Raw genomic sequence first — 14,262 nt, 5'->3', positions numbered from 1 at the left:
CCGCACCAGTGCTGAGTACAGGGGGACAATCACTGCCCTGCTCCTGCTGGCCCCTCCCGATCCAGGCCAGGATGCCACTGGCCTTCCTGGCCACCTGGGCACACCCTGGCTCACCTTCAGCTGGCTGCTGACCAATGCCCCCAGGCCCTTTTCCAGCTGCTTATTTCCAAGCCTGTAGCATTGCCTGGGGTTAAAGGTCTTTAGACATGATCTTAAACATATTTCCAACCTAAATGATTCTGTGATCATGGAAATTGAAAATTGTGCTACGTGCAGGAGTTTGGTCTGTATCAGAGCTCCTTTCCAGGGTAATGCTGCATGGGACTAATTTCCTAGCTAACAGGCAGGATCTAGAGCCTCTTGAATAAGGGATAGAGAATGATTTGTGGCAGTATTTAGGCGCTGTATGCATTGCTGTATATAATATCAGATTGAGACTTTGAATATGCCAGTGTTGTTATGAATGTCTGAGAATAGACATGTACATTTGTTATCCAAACCTTCAGAAGGCAGTTCTTCAGAATACCTGGAAAGAGCAATGGTAATAGTCATATGAATTCTAATATCTTCTACCTTAAAAATCATTTAGTACTATCTAGATTTCCCATTTTTCCTGCAACACCTCATTTATTCCAACTTACAAATATTGGACCTCAAAATAAATAATGAGTGTCTCCCTTACATTGAGTGTTGTTTTGCTATCTTTGAATCAGTTATTTAAAATCTATTTATTAATTAATTTATTAATTATTTAATAAATTATTTAAAATTCACTGCTCAGAGGTCTGCAAACAAAACTGCAAATGAATTGATGAAAACCTTTCCTTTAGAAGTTAACACTTTGTTAAAGGAATATGGCTGATTCTCAAATAGTGTCTTTAAAGGGATTGGTTCTCTTGATTGTTAAGAAAGAAAAACAACAAACTGCTTATTTCCCACAAGTGGTTATTAAATAATCACATCATTGCTCCTGCATTGAGAAGTTTTATTTCCATTATATTTTTGTGTTTGCAGCATTAATGTACTGTAACAAGGGCAGGTTATGGTTTTCCTGCATGGAAGGTCAGGAGTGAAGAGGGAAAGAGGCAGTTGCATATTGCTCATTGTGTGAGAACAAAGGTTGGCCTTCAGGGAGTGCTCAAATATTGAATGACTGTGTGACACAGCACCACACAAAACCTCTTCCTTCCCGAGTGAAAAGCAGCCCCTGATCAGTTTGAATGTTTTCCTTGAATGAATGCCAGTGACAGTTGCATACTTATGTCTCATTTATGTCTAAAGATTCATCTCTGTGCTCTAAATTGTCTTCTCAAATTACTCCACTATCACAAGACACAAGAGATATTAAACACAGAAGTATTCTGGGCACTCTTGCAGAAAAGACTCAATCAGAGTGAGGAGCAACATAACATTAATCACAGAAGTCTGTTATTTGAGTCCAGACTTCATTTTGAGTTACAGATTGAAAACTTTAATTTATCTTTTATATGACATGCATTTATTTAGCACTCTGGATTGATACAATTTACATATCTGTACTTTTTCATCATTTCTGCTAATAGCTTTTTCACAAAACATCCTTTGTTTATTTAGACAGAGAAAGACAGTAACCCTTTGAGGACAGAAAAGAAGAATGAAGGCTTTTTTAGATCTGTTTAGTGCTTGATTTAAGATGCCGGGGGGGGGGGGGGGGAAGGAAGGAAGTATCAAACCACACCACTAATGAACTGAGAATAAATGAGATTTTAAAAAAACTGTATAGGAAAAAATATTCAGATCTTAGTTGAAGTAGAGAAAGTATGAAGAATGGGGAATCTGTAGCTTTTTGACTCCCATCACCTTACATAACAAATAAGTAAAGAACTTTAATAAACAATGTACTGCAGAACCAGTAGATAATTACCATGTTTTAAATTCCAAATTAGGTGAGATGCCAATAAAAGAAAGTTGAGGACAAAACTCTCAGCTGGGCCACTGAAACTTTTGAATGGCCAAAATCTCCCTGCAGTGTTTGCTTTTTGCATTCCAGGCTCTGTCTCTTCTTGTGTGCTGGAAGCAGTGAATGATCCCTGCCTTGGGAACTCATGGCAAAGCAGCTGTCAAGCAGGCCAATGCCCTGTGACATTTTCTGGTCCTGAACTGACAGGTGGTTCTGAGCAGCTCATGGGTGATTTAATTAGGGTGTGCAAAATGCAGCCTACAAGTTGATATTACTTGGATATGCGGCAATTAATAACCAACAGCCACTGCTGTTACCCTTGCCTCTGACATTATTCTTTTTCTGATTGATTCCTGATGAAATTGATTAAAGTACTTCCATGTAGAGGGTACAGTTGCTGTGAAGTAAAGGGATAATAAAATTTGCCTTATACTTGTCAGGAAACAGTATCAGAACAAATGCATGATTACCAGGAGGAGGTCATCCCCACTCACCCAAAACCCATCATCATAGTTTTTGAATGTGTTTTTAGATTTTCTGTTACTCTCTAGAGACATACTACCATGTTCAGGGCTTCTGTTCCCATTGATATCAACAGCAAAATTGCCAGTGACTGATGGAAAAAGCCTGTTAAAAATGTTTCAAAAGCATCATTTTCATTTTGGTAAACTCAATTTGTTGGCCAAAAATTAGATTTCTAATTGCTTGCTTCAATCATAGTTAGAGAGACTGGCATCTCTTTATGTCAGTTCCACTAGATTTATTCCTTCTAGCATGCTCTAAAAAAGATCTATTGCTCAAATTTTAAGCAAAAATTGGAAGATAGACCCTTAGCAATATAGAAAGACTCCAAATTCAGTGTTCAAGAACAAGAAGAAAGAGCTCTGTTCTAAGTTTTGCTAATTTGCATAATATTATTTATTTTGCTGTGCTTACAAGTCATGTTTTCTCTAATATTCCAGTTGTCTTTTTTTTGATTTTTAACCCTGAACTGCACTGTTTCTTAATCAGAAATTTCTATGTGTAAGTAATAGTGGCTTAGTATTGAAGCTATTTTTGCTGTGAAATAGGGCAAGAAGAAATGTTTACTTCTTTTATTTGTGAAGGGGGTGGTTTAGTATTTTTGGCTTTTTTTTTTTTTGTTTTGTTGTGGTCACAAGTCAGTGTGGTTTGAACAAGTTGCTGGTTAGATTCAGCTTTTAGTGCTTGGAGACCACAACAGAACCAGTGTGGAGCTTGGCTCAGGTGTAAGCCACTACTTTTATTTAATACCTTTCAAAAGATAAAGCCCATACTCGACAGAATCCCAAACTTGGCAGCTATTTACAGAACAGTTTTTCTTGGTACTGCTTGCTAGCATTGTGGTTGCTTCTTACAACAGCATTTACTGCTTCAAGAGCCTTCAGAACACACTTGAAGTGCCAGACCACTGTCCTTCTGTGCTATTACTAAATATAAATTTTTCCACTTGAGTCAACTGAGTGAAGATCAGATGTTTTAGAAAGGGTTTGATTTTTATTTGCCTGAAGGCTACTCTGCTAAAAAAAAATCAGTGACCTCATAGCTGAAAGTGACTGCAGATTTCCTATTAAATAACTGCACAGCTCTGTGAACTAGGATTATATTTTTGTTCTAATTTTTGTCATTTCATTTTTGATTTAAATGAAAATTGCATAGACCTTGAGATATCCCTGTTGGTACACCTCTTTGACTGAAATTTCCCCAATGCATTTGTAGGATATGAATATGCTGTTAAACTAGACCAGCAGTCCCTTGGTATGCTAGGATAAAAGGAAAAGGCTTTCTTTGGATTCATCTTCATTAGGTTTTCTCTCTGAAGTTCTGAAACAAATGTGCTGTGCAGCTTGTGTCTTTATTCCTGTAAATTCTAGTCTTGTTGTAGCTGGCTTTGGCATAACCAATCTTCTTAGGCTTCTTCTAGCAGGAACTTGTCATCCTGAAAAGAACACAGAATTCACCAAGATGTTCAGGGAATGTGGGCAGCCTTTGCTGTTGGAACAGCCACGTCCTCCCACTCATGTCACTGGGATGCTGTGTGGCCTCTGTGGGTAATATCTGGGTTTGTAATTCTGTGGGACACTCCTTGATGGAGATTGAAACTCATTCATAAGATACGGATAATATTCATACTTGCAACTTACTGGTAACTAATAAACTGAAGTCATTCTACTCTCCCTTAGTACAGCAAACAGAAAAGGTTTTGAGTAATCACAGATCTTGGCTCCAGCAGGAGCATTTTTCTTAGGGTGCAGTATTCAGAAGCTGGGGACAGTATGTAAATCATTATTTAACTGCCTCTGTGTGGGTATCTGGGCTCAGAATGATACTTCTCTATGATTATCTCTTGTGTCTGGAGAAGCTAGAGCTTTGTCTTCACTATGGCATCATTTCTTGAGTGTGCAGTCATGTCTGAGTGTTAATGTATGTTTGTCCTGATCTGATTTAACGTGGTGCAGGGCAGCACCTTTCTCCACACCCATCTGCAGCTAGCTGTGCTGTGCTGACCCTTGGTGTGCTGTCAGCACAGTGAATGTGGAAGGGCACTATTTCAAAATTAGGAGGGCAGTGGAGAAGATATGTCATCTGCCTGAAGCTAACATCTCATTCAGGGAACAATTTTATCCAAGGTTAATGGAAGATCAGACTCTGTATCAGGCAGCTGAAGCAAAATCACGGTGATCTGTTAAACGTGGAGAAGGGTAGCTCCATTCCTGAACTGTCATGGTGTACCTGCAGCATTTGGATAGGGTTTGACAGGTAGTGTTTGACAATTTATTGACACAAATATCCTCTGCGCTGCTCTAAGTGTCTGTTTTTCTGTTTGTGGGTGGAAATAAAAGGTTTGGGTGGAGAGAAGTGAGAGAAATTTCCTGCTGTTTGTAAAGCCGTGGTGTACCAGCAGTGGCTGAGTAAACAGGAAAGGGAACACCCCCTGCACTGGTGTGGGTGAGCCCTGGCCACAGCCCAAGGACCCCAGCCACACACTCCCCGTGCCTCGGTGAAGCCTTGGATCCTGCAGGTGAGGGCACACCTTTGACAGAGGCACCTGCTTTTTAAAATACATGCAGAGTTCTTGATCTAACTGCAGGATTTTTACAAGGGACTGATAATAATGGGGTGTTCAGTGGTATCTGTGCTATAGGGAAGGGAAGTGTTGAGGAGTTACTCGATAATGTCATGATATTAGGCAGGATAATACCTCCTTATCAAGGGTTTGTAAACTTGGCCTGAGAATTGCTGTAAATTACTTAAGCCTTTCCTTTGGGTTTTTTAAAGTAATACCACTTCAACCACTTCTGGTTGTTATTTTTAAATAATACCACTTCTGCATTCTCTTCTGTGAGAATGCAGAACAATGGCATTTGTATTTGTGCTGGATAGTTGTTGGGAAGGGCGTAAATGACCGAGAGATGTGTTGTGTTAAATAGTTAACAGATTTCTTTGCTGCAGAGCTACTTTGGAGTGAGGGGATGTTCATCCACTCTTTCTCTCCCATTTTTCTTTATTAAGGTGAAGTTCAGCTGAGACTGACTTCCTTTTTGGCTGTCCATAAACTGTGAAACAGAAGGATGCAGAAGACTATCCCCTGCATTTTTGCCCATGAGCGATAAGAGCCCAAGATCATCAATACAAGTCTGCTGCAAAGATGAGTTCAGAGGAGAAGAGTATATCCCCAGCTCACAAAACATCCACTCCATCACATAGAAGTGCCTCCTCCTCATCATCGTCTCAGAGAGACAGGAGGCAGGTAAGGAAATACTCCAGTTGTTGGTACCATCTGGTGGGATGATAGATTTATTCCTGTAATGTGGCTGTTCTTGTTAGCTCTAGATTTGCTTGCTTATAGCATTGGATGATAGCGCTACAGCCAAAAATTGTTGATTTTTTAAATTTAATTTTTCCATTTCCTAAAGTGGCTTGAAAAAGATTGAGAAGCAGCATGGGCACTAGTGTACAGCATTAGAGCAGGAAGTATATAATCTCGTGGACAAGTAGGAAACATGCTCTGGAGTCTTTTGGGAAGTGGCTTCTTTGGCAGCATGAGCCTGCAGTTGCTTAAAGTCGTCCTGTGTGATCTGTGAATATCACTTTTTGTAAATCCAACAACAGAGATACATTATTGTTTTAGAAAGTAGTAATTCAGTTTAAATACCATATTGTTAATCCTTTCTGTAAGCACCTAACATTTTAAATCCTATTTGTTTCACTACAAATTAACACTGATTGTACTACTTCATAGAGTACTAATCCAGTTATGATAAACTTCCATTTTTAAGAGATTCCTGTTTGTGTTGATACAATTCTCCAGGATCTCTTTGAGATGAAGACTGTATTAATTCCCCTCATGGCAATTTGAGCTTTCCTGTGGGGTTTTTTTGAGGGCTGGTTGTACAGTGTGGCCACGTGATTGGTGGGAGCACTTCAGCAAATATCAGAGCTGTGTATTAGATTTCAGATAAGTTCTTACACATATATTTTACAAATGCAAAGGTTGATACAGAAAAAGTGGTTTAGAACAGAAACATATTTTAAAAGTGTGATCCATGAAAGAGGCAAATAATTTTAAAAAATTCAAATAAAAATCATTGGCTTAGGAATATTTTCCCAGCTACTTGTATGGCAGCTCTGATACTATTTTCTCAGCTGCTGCTGAGGAAGTTTCTTCCCTTACCTCTTAAAAAAATTTTGAAACTCAAGAGTTTTTAATGAAAACTGTAAAATTTACAGGTTTGAATGTCTCACCACAGGGTACTTTTTAAACTTTAAATCAGGAGAAGAATTCTGATGTATGCTCAATAACAGGCAGGAAATGTATGTGCATTTTTTTAATAATTTCCATTGCTTAAGAAGGTCCAAAAAGTATTTTCTCACAGGTGATAAATATTTTCCCTTTTGCAGTGCACAGAACTTTGGATAGCTGCAGTTAGTTAAATCTTGGTTAGGATATAACCTTATAATTTTTCATTAGTTCCGTCTGGAGCAAGAATTTTGATATCATTTGTTTAAAGCATCTGTGTATTTTATCTCCCACATTTAAGCCCAAATAAGGTAAATGCAAGACTAGCAGGAGCTGCTGCTCTCCGCTAAGAGCATATTCCCTGAGTTTTCTTTGTAATTAGTTTGACACAACTATGCAATTAGGAATAAAAAAATAAAAAAAAGCCAAACCAAAAACCTCTTGTGAATACATTTTACCATAAATCTGATGGCTACCACATCTGTTACCATAGCAACAGTACAGTGCAAGGTATACCTGTCATCATAATGAAATGGATGCTTAAATTTAGTCCATATTTGATCACGGAAATGTGAAGCGTGATTTTAAAATAATGCTGCAAAGGTTCATGGTGTGATGCATCCAGAGGATCCCATAAAGTGTGATGATGCTTAATGAGTACTTAGACATGTAAATGTGGACTAGAAGGGCTACTCTGAGGCATTTGTTTTTTGCCTCAGTTCTCTCAGTGTTAAAGCAGGAGAATGAATGGGGGAGCAATTTCTTCTGCAGAAAGAAACAGAGCTGCAGCAGAAATGGACTGCAATGGTGCTGTACCCAGGGCAAGGAGCATGCACACTTCCTCTCTGCATGTACACACAGTAAAACATCCATTTCATCCCACCACCCACTGTAACAACTGTATTTTAAATTTCTTTTCTTGCTTATAGTATTGTTTTTATGTATATTGGTTTTCATTGCCCTTTTGCCCAAACGCAGTGATGGCTAGGGGTTAGGGGATTTTGGTTCAGGGGCTGTTGGATTTTACTTTGAAAAGGCTTTAAAACTCTGTCTTGCTGTTTCCTTGGACTCTTCAGAGCAGCTAGTGGAAAAGCACCCTTCCTAAATGGGTAATAAAAATGAATATGGAAAGTGATGTGACTGGATGAAGTGCCAATGTAGCTTTTATTGTCATATGTGAGGATAACACTGGATATTTCTGGATGGTTAATGACTGAAACCTTCTCATCATATAACTCTTGTCAAAGTCAGACCAGCAATTAAGGAACAGTTTCCCGATAAATTATGGTACAGGAGGCTGAATGAGTATGAACATGACAATGATAAATCATTTTAGGGAGAGTGGAAAGTGTCATGCTGTATATAATGCTGGCATTTTAATGTATCTGTTTTATGTGTACAATATACATCACCTAAGAGAATTAGCAGTCAGCAAAAGCTTTGACATTGCTAATTTGCAGGCTCAATGACTAATAATTAAGCCAACAATAGCTAAAAAAAAAAAACTGATTTCAGATTTTTCTTATTAATTTTCATTATAGTGTGTTTAATTTGGGTGATTAGATGGTAGAAGACCCAGAAAGGACCCGTTTTGTTTAACCCCTGAGTTGGACAGGGTGCAAGGCAGCTGTGATACCCTTGATAAGGAGTACTTCAGAAGGGAGAAGCAACAGATTTCCTGCTGTGGAACTGTTGCAGAGCATAAAACCTGTCACTTCCACTGTGAATAAGAGTTTTGTACAAAAGGTAGCATAAAAAGTTAAATTCTGATGGCCTTTTTGTGGGCCATATTGGCAAGGTAGATTCTTGTGTTTCATCCCTGAGGAAACTCTGAAAAGTCTGGCTATATATTGCTGCACAGCAACATGGAGGAAAGCTAACAACTCTTAGAAGTACAGCTGACTATGATAAAATCATATGATGTATATTCAGTTTTATAGGTGTAAGTTCTTTATGAACATTCTGTATTTTACTTATTGACTAAGTATGCAGCTCATGAGGCAGACTGTAATGGATTATATATTCTCTGCAATGTGTGGGTTGTAATATTGTGCTGAGAAGAAAGAAGTAAATTCATCATAGGGTTAATAATGTGCCGTTTGGCAAATTGGAGCCTGACCTCAGGCTACTAAACTGAGGGAGTGATACAGAACAATAATATTGAAACTGTGAACAGCTGACTTTTCTGACCATCATCTAAAGGCTAGCTAATACATAATGTAAAAATGGATATAGCAATGTTTTCTCTTTTGAGTGTGAGTTCTCTTCTAAAGTCTTAATTTTCCTTTTGGCCTTCTATGGGGGAGATCACCATTCTCTCACTCTTTTTGTGTTTTTCTTTACCAGTTTGCTTTTTCAACAAATCCTTGGTTCTTTTCCTACACAGCAATCTCGAAAGAAGGAAAGCTTTTAGTCCTATTGCATTTAGCCTTGTGTTGTCACCTCTCCACCTGGAGAGATTTCATATTTCAAACAACTGTTGTATTGTAGCCATATGTAAAGAGTGAAAGGTGGGAGCTTTGAAGGAAGACGAAAAAAGATTTTCCAGAGCAGAGATATGCTTTTCAGGTTTTAATATGGCTTGTTGTTTGTTTTGAGTTGTTTTTTTTCCCTTCTGCACAAGCAGTATTGACTAATAGAAGGAGTGTACCCAAAGGATTCCCAAAGGACTGAGTTTGGGCTGAAAATGTTTACCTGGCCATGAAATTTAAAAGCAGAGTGTGATTCCAAGGCTCTGGTCTTGCCTAAAGGTCTACACTGGAAAATGCCTACTTAGGTTTTTGCAACCACTGTATTTTAATTGTCAAAGTGGTTTCCTGAAAGGGATATTTCCTAAGGTGAGTATCAGCATTTTGGAGATGCTTAGACAGTGCTGCTCATGCAGGATTGCAATGTGACATAACCTAGTGTATTCCATGTGGAAGAGACGTCTGAGCACATTTATGTACCTTTTATTCTGAAAGTGGGCAGCAGCCTACATGCTTGCTCATGGCTGTCAGCCTGATGTGACATCTGGGAAAAATATTCTTGTTGGTTACCTGTGATTTCCACTTGTTCCTGTCTCTCTGTGACTTCAAAAAGAGAAAGGCAAGGCTGGACAGTCTGGTAGACACAGTACAGACCTGAGAATGTGCAGCCATACTAACAGCTTTGCTCTGTAGCACAGCATAGGCTTTGAGAAGCCTTTTTATTTTGCAGTAGTTTGTGAGGATTATTTTAATAATAATTATTCATCTTTCTGAGAGTTTCAAACTAAAGAGGCTACTAAATGCCAAGTGCTGTTGTTACAGTGATCTAATTCCCTTTTGCTCGCTTTCCTAATTAACTCTCTTTGCATAAAACTATTGAAGCAGGATTACAGCAGGAAGTGTTGAGTACTTTAAAGGCAACAACTCACTGGAGCAAGCAAATGTTCTGAGGGAGCCAAAGAATGAAATGGCAAAATTGTTAACAAAAACATGCAATTATTCTTTAAATTGATTAGTTGCTGCTGCTCTACAACATTTTTTTTCTTGTGCCCTCGGTAGAGTGTGAAAATTTTCCTTAGGTTTGGAAGGTAGTGGGTCTTACTTCAGTGCCTGACAAAATGTCTAAAGCAGTGTAACTTTTCAAGCTGTACAATATTCATGTGAATGTTATGTTACATTCAGTGCCATAGTACCTTTTAAAAACAAAATCATAAATTTCAGACCAGTAAGATTTTTATTATTTCAATGATAAGATTGATGAGTGAACTAGACTACACACAATCAGAAGCTGGCTGAACTTAGACAGTGAAGCTCTCTGGACTACACGTTTATCTGGGGATGGGATAGTAACCCCTGCAAGTGAGACTGGGAGGGAATAGGTACAGGGGTGAGGCAGACCCCCAGGTACTGATGCTGATGGGTGAGACATTGTGCAGTGCTGGGAATCCTTGTGGGAAGGTGCATTGGAAGGATGAGACATTGTGCAGAGCTGGGAATCCTTGTGGGAAGGTGCATTGGAAGGATGAGACATTGTGCAGTGCTGGGAATCCTTGTGGGAAGGTGCATTGGAAGGATGAGACATTGTGCAGAGCTGGGCATCCTTGTGGGAAGGTGCATTGGAAGGATGAGACATTGTGCAGAGCTGGGAATCCTTGTGGGAAGGTGCATTGGAAGGATGAGACATTGTGCAGAGCTGGGAATCCTTGTGGGAAGGCTGCTGGCATGCAGTGGCAGAGCACGTGCCCGGGATCCCAGTAGCCCTGGGTGCATCAGGCTGGCTGTGTGTGTGTGAAGGTAGCCTGCAGGCACACAGCAGATGTCCATGTTGTGCCTGTCTTTCTGCCTGGAATTTACCTGAGAGCTAGACAGCAAACAGAAGTAGTACATCTGTCCATGTGCTCCTGCCTTTGGTGGTACTGTAGTGGTGTAGAGACAAGAACCGGAGCACAGACCTGGAGATTAATAGATGGAGATGCTGCCTCTTCACAAGAAAGACTTGGCCTTAAAGCTTTGAAGAAATAAAATGATCTGGAGCAGTCAAGGAGAGGCAGTGATAGCAGTCATACCACGCTGTCCCAGGGGGCTCAGTGTACACATTCTCTGAGCTTCATAAATACTGCTACCTCAGTTATCCTACCTCTAGGAGTGCTTTACAGGTTGCATGGAGTATGCTGAAGTTCAGATGTGGGCTATGAAGATAGATTTATTTTTAAAAAATATGTCAGTTTGATTAGAAATGGTGCCTGTAGCTATCTTCTGTTGCAAAACCAGGGAAATTGCTCTCATAAAAGCTTAATTACCCATGCAAATGATGACAGATAATTTAAGGTGTTGTTTCCAGAACATGGTCACTTTTGCATTCCTCGTCTCATTTTTTTCCCTCATGCATACATGTCCTACATAAGCATGTCTCACTTTCCTTCAGAATACAAAAACTCAAAGTGCAACACACGCACACAAATCTGGAAGGAAAAAGTGCAACTTTTCTGAAGTATCATTTGGGATTTCTGGGAAACAAATGGGGGAGAAGAAAGAGAAGCATGATTGTATTTTCATTTCTTCAGTGGAGAGGAGAAGCACAAGGGTGAAGAGGGAGGGTGATGGCAGGGATGATATGGAGGCTTCTGTTTTCCAGGCAGTTGTTTGTGATTGGGATTATCCACATGCAAAATACACAAATCTATTAGACAGATAACTATGTGCCTTAGTTATGCTGTTTGCTGTTTTGACATTCTCTGTTCCTGTTTTTATTAAATACTTTACCCTGAAATTGAAAATGAAGTGATTACATAAAAACCTTTTTCCCCTAGTAGAATAATATTTCATTAAAAAAAAAATAAGATTAAAAGTTTTTCAGCCTCTCTTTTTCCTATCTCCTCTATATTTATACTGTGTAAGTTGAAGTTTAAAGGCTATTGAGAAAGGATAAGTAGGTAACTTGCAGAAAGAAGAGAGTCACAGGAAGAAAGGTGTTTCATCTTCTGAACCTATGCACTTTTTAAAGTGAGGTCCAGCTTCTTCATTTATCATTTGTGTTAACATTGACTCAATTTCATGTCTATAATGTTTTCATTCATAAAAAAACCTAACATATCAAGGAATTATTTTCTTTTGTGTACATAATTTTATTTTCCTCCCTTTTTACTTTTAAACTATCAGCATCATTAAAATTAAGTGGTAGCCTAAGGCTATTTAACAAAATATCAAGCCTTTTAATTGTGATCATTCAATAATCATAATAAAGGTTTTGTATCTTTGGCTGAAATTTGAATTCTGTCAGACACTGTAAATTTATCTGTTTGTGCTATCTTAAGATAGGTGCAAAGGGAGAAGATTGTCATTAACACTCAGGCTGTGACTTGGCAGCTGTTCCAAACCATTGTTCTAGCCAAAGAAAGGTTGCTGGTACAATGATAGATAGCTCTTTTCTGCTTTATCCAGTTGTGCTAATGATTCCCTCCAAGAAGCTCTTCATGAGAGCAAGAGCTTATTTGTCTTCAGAATTTGTCAAAAAGTACCTTGAAAAGCAAAGCCTTCCTTGCTGCTAGAGCCTGAAAGCACTGACATGAAGTACAATCCAAAGCTGGAAAGCGCTGACAGAGAGCTCCTGAGCTAACAAATCCTTGACATTTCTGTTACACAAGAGGGGTTTACTTTGCATATCCCAGGAAAGAAGTAGACATACATACCTGGATATTACTCATATGCTACAGAACTGCATCTTATATAGACTTATCTTTCAGTAAAAATGTTACAAATAGAAAATGTTGCTCTTAAGTACATTTCTGTTCAAGATGAACATGTCTTACAACAAGAAAAAATGTGCTAACTGTGTGTGCTTTTCACAAAGTATTGCTAAACTCCTTTGTCAGTTAGTTGATGCTGAGATTGCTGAAAACAGCTATGGAAAAATGCCAATAGAAGAGACTGAGGATAAGAATAGGACCATGACTGCTTTACAAGAATTAAAAAACTGTGCTAGAAGATAGAAAGGAGATATACATCGATGAGATATGGTTGTTTTGCTTTGCACTCACTCTTCTCTCACCATTATATTGAAGAATCTGTCTTTCTTCCAACATTAGCAGGAGGGAAGCCAGAGCTGGCTAAGAAGCATCCTAAGAGAAAAGCAAGTTTCAAGGTTATTCCCTTTGCAAGTAATATTGCAGATTAACTTGGCATGTATCACAGCTTGTTTAGAAGGTAGTTAAAATTGGCATGTATGCAGTCAAATCTGTCTGCCTTACTACTTGTGCTGTGTTTCAGATAACCAGAAAATGGTGTGGTTTTAAGTGAGAGAAACATTGGTTAACATTGTACTTTGTACTAAATGGAATTCAAGTAAGAGTGCAGTTTTGTTAGGTTGCAAAAAGAATTCCAGTGACTGGCAAATAATAACAGATGCACTAGTTAGTACTTTGAATTGAAAAAATCAAGACAAAAATCCCAGACAGAAAAGCTCTATTTTGAATCGCTGTTGTAGGACAGTGTATGTATAGGCCCCACAGTTATGGGTGTTGGAGACTGCTAGAATGCTGTGAGCAAGCAAAATGATCCATCAGATCTTTTTCATGAATTAACTGTTAACCACATGTTGTGCACAGAGAGTCTGTGTCCAGTGTAAGTGATGAAATCCTGACCAGTTTGTATTTTTCTTGGAAATTAATAAATTACAAATTATAGAGACATCTTTGCATTAAATATAATTAATTCCATTAAGTAAATAAGACTGAAGCAGAAGGGAGAGGCATGAGTGTTGGACTTGTCATTCACTGGATTTTCTGTCTCCGTTTACTCAAAATTGATTTTCTTTCCTTACCTTTCCTGTGAAAATAGTTGAATATATTTTGTTTTAATGGGAAGTCAGATTCAGTAAAGTAAATTAGGGTCTTCACCCTCTGGGCTGATGGAGACCAACCCTGCTGGTGGAATGGGGAGGAGAAGCAGAGGAAAGAAACGGGAAAACCTGTCCTGGCCATGCCCCTGCCAGCTCCTCCTGCACCTCCTCACTGGCAGAGTGTGGGACACTGGGAAGTCCTTGATTTAGGGTAAGAGCTGCTCAGCAGCAGCCAAAACATCACTGTGCCTTCAACGTT

At 38.9% G+C, this 14,262-nt stretch overlaps 1 protein-coding gene across 8 annotated transcripts in view; it reads left to right on the top strand.

Annotated features, from left to right (window-relative positions):
- Positions 1-14,262, top strand: part of OSBPL6 (oxysterol binding protein like 6) — a 96,635-nt gene that overhangs the window by 34,912 nt on the left and 47,461 nt on the right. For 7 of the 8 annotated variants that reach the window (XM_058028467.1, XM_058028462.1, XM_058028468.1 and 4 more), the window contains exon 2: positions 5,471-5,708. In XM_058028467.1, coding sequence (XP_057884450.1) covers positions 5,607-5,708 — 102 coding nt within the window. In that variant the 5' untranslated portion in view covers positions 5,471-5,606. Of the gene's footprint in view, positions 1-4,959; positions 4,980-5,470; positions 5,709-14,262 lie in introns of those variants that run through there. The other variant, XM_058028464.1, reaches the window with a different exon arrangement.

This window comes from Melospiza georgiana, chromosome 7 (assembly GCF_028018845.1).
Source record: "Melospiza georgiana isolate bMelGeo1 chromosome 7, bMelGeo1.pri, whole genome shotgun sequence".
Taxonomy (NCBI): Eukaryota; Metazoa; Chordata; class Aves; order Passeriformes; family Passerellidae; genus Melospiza; species Melospiza georgiana.
The sequence above is the reverse complement of the archived record's forward strand: the minus strand, read 5'-3'. Positions and strand labels throughout refer to the sequence as shown.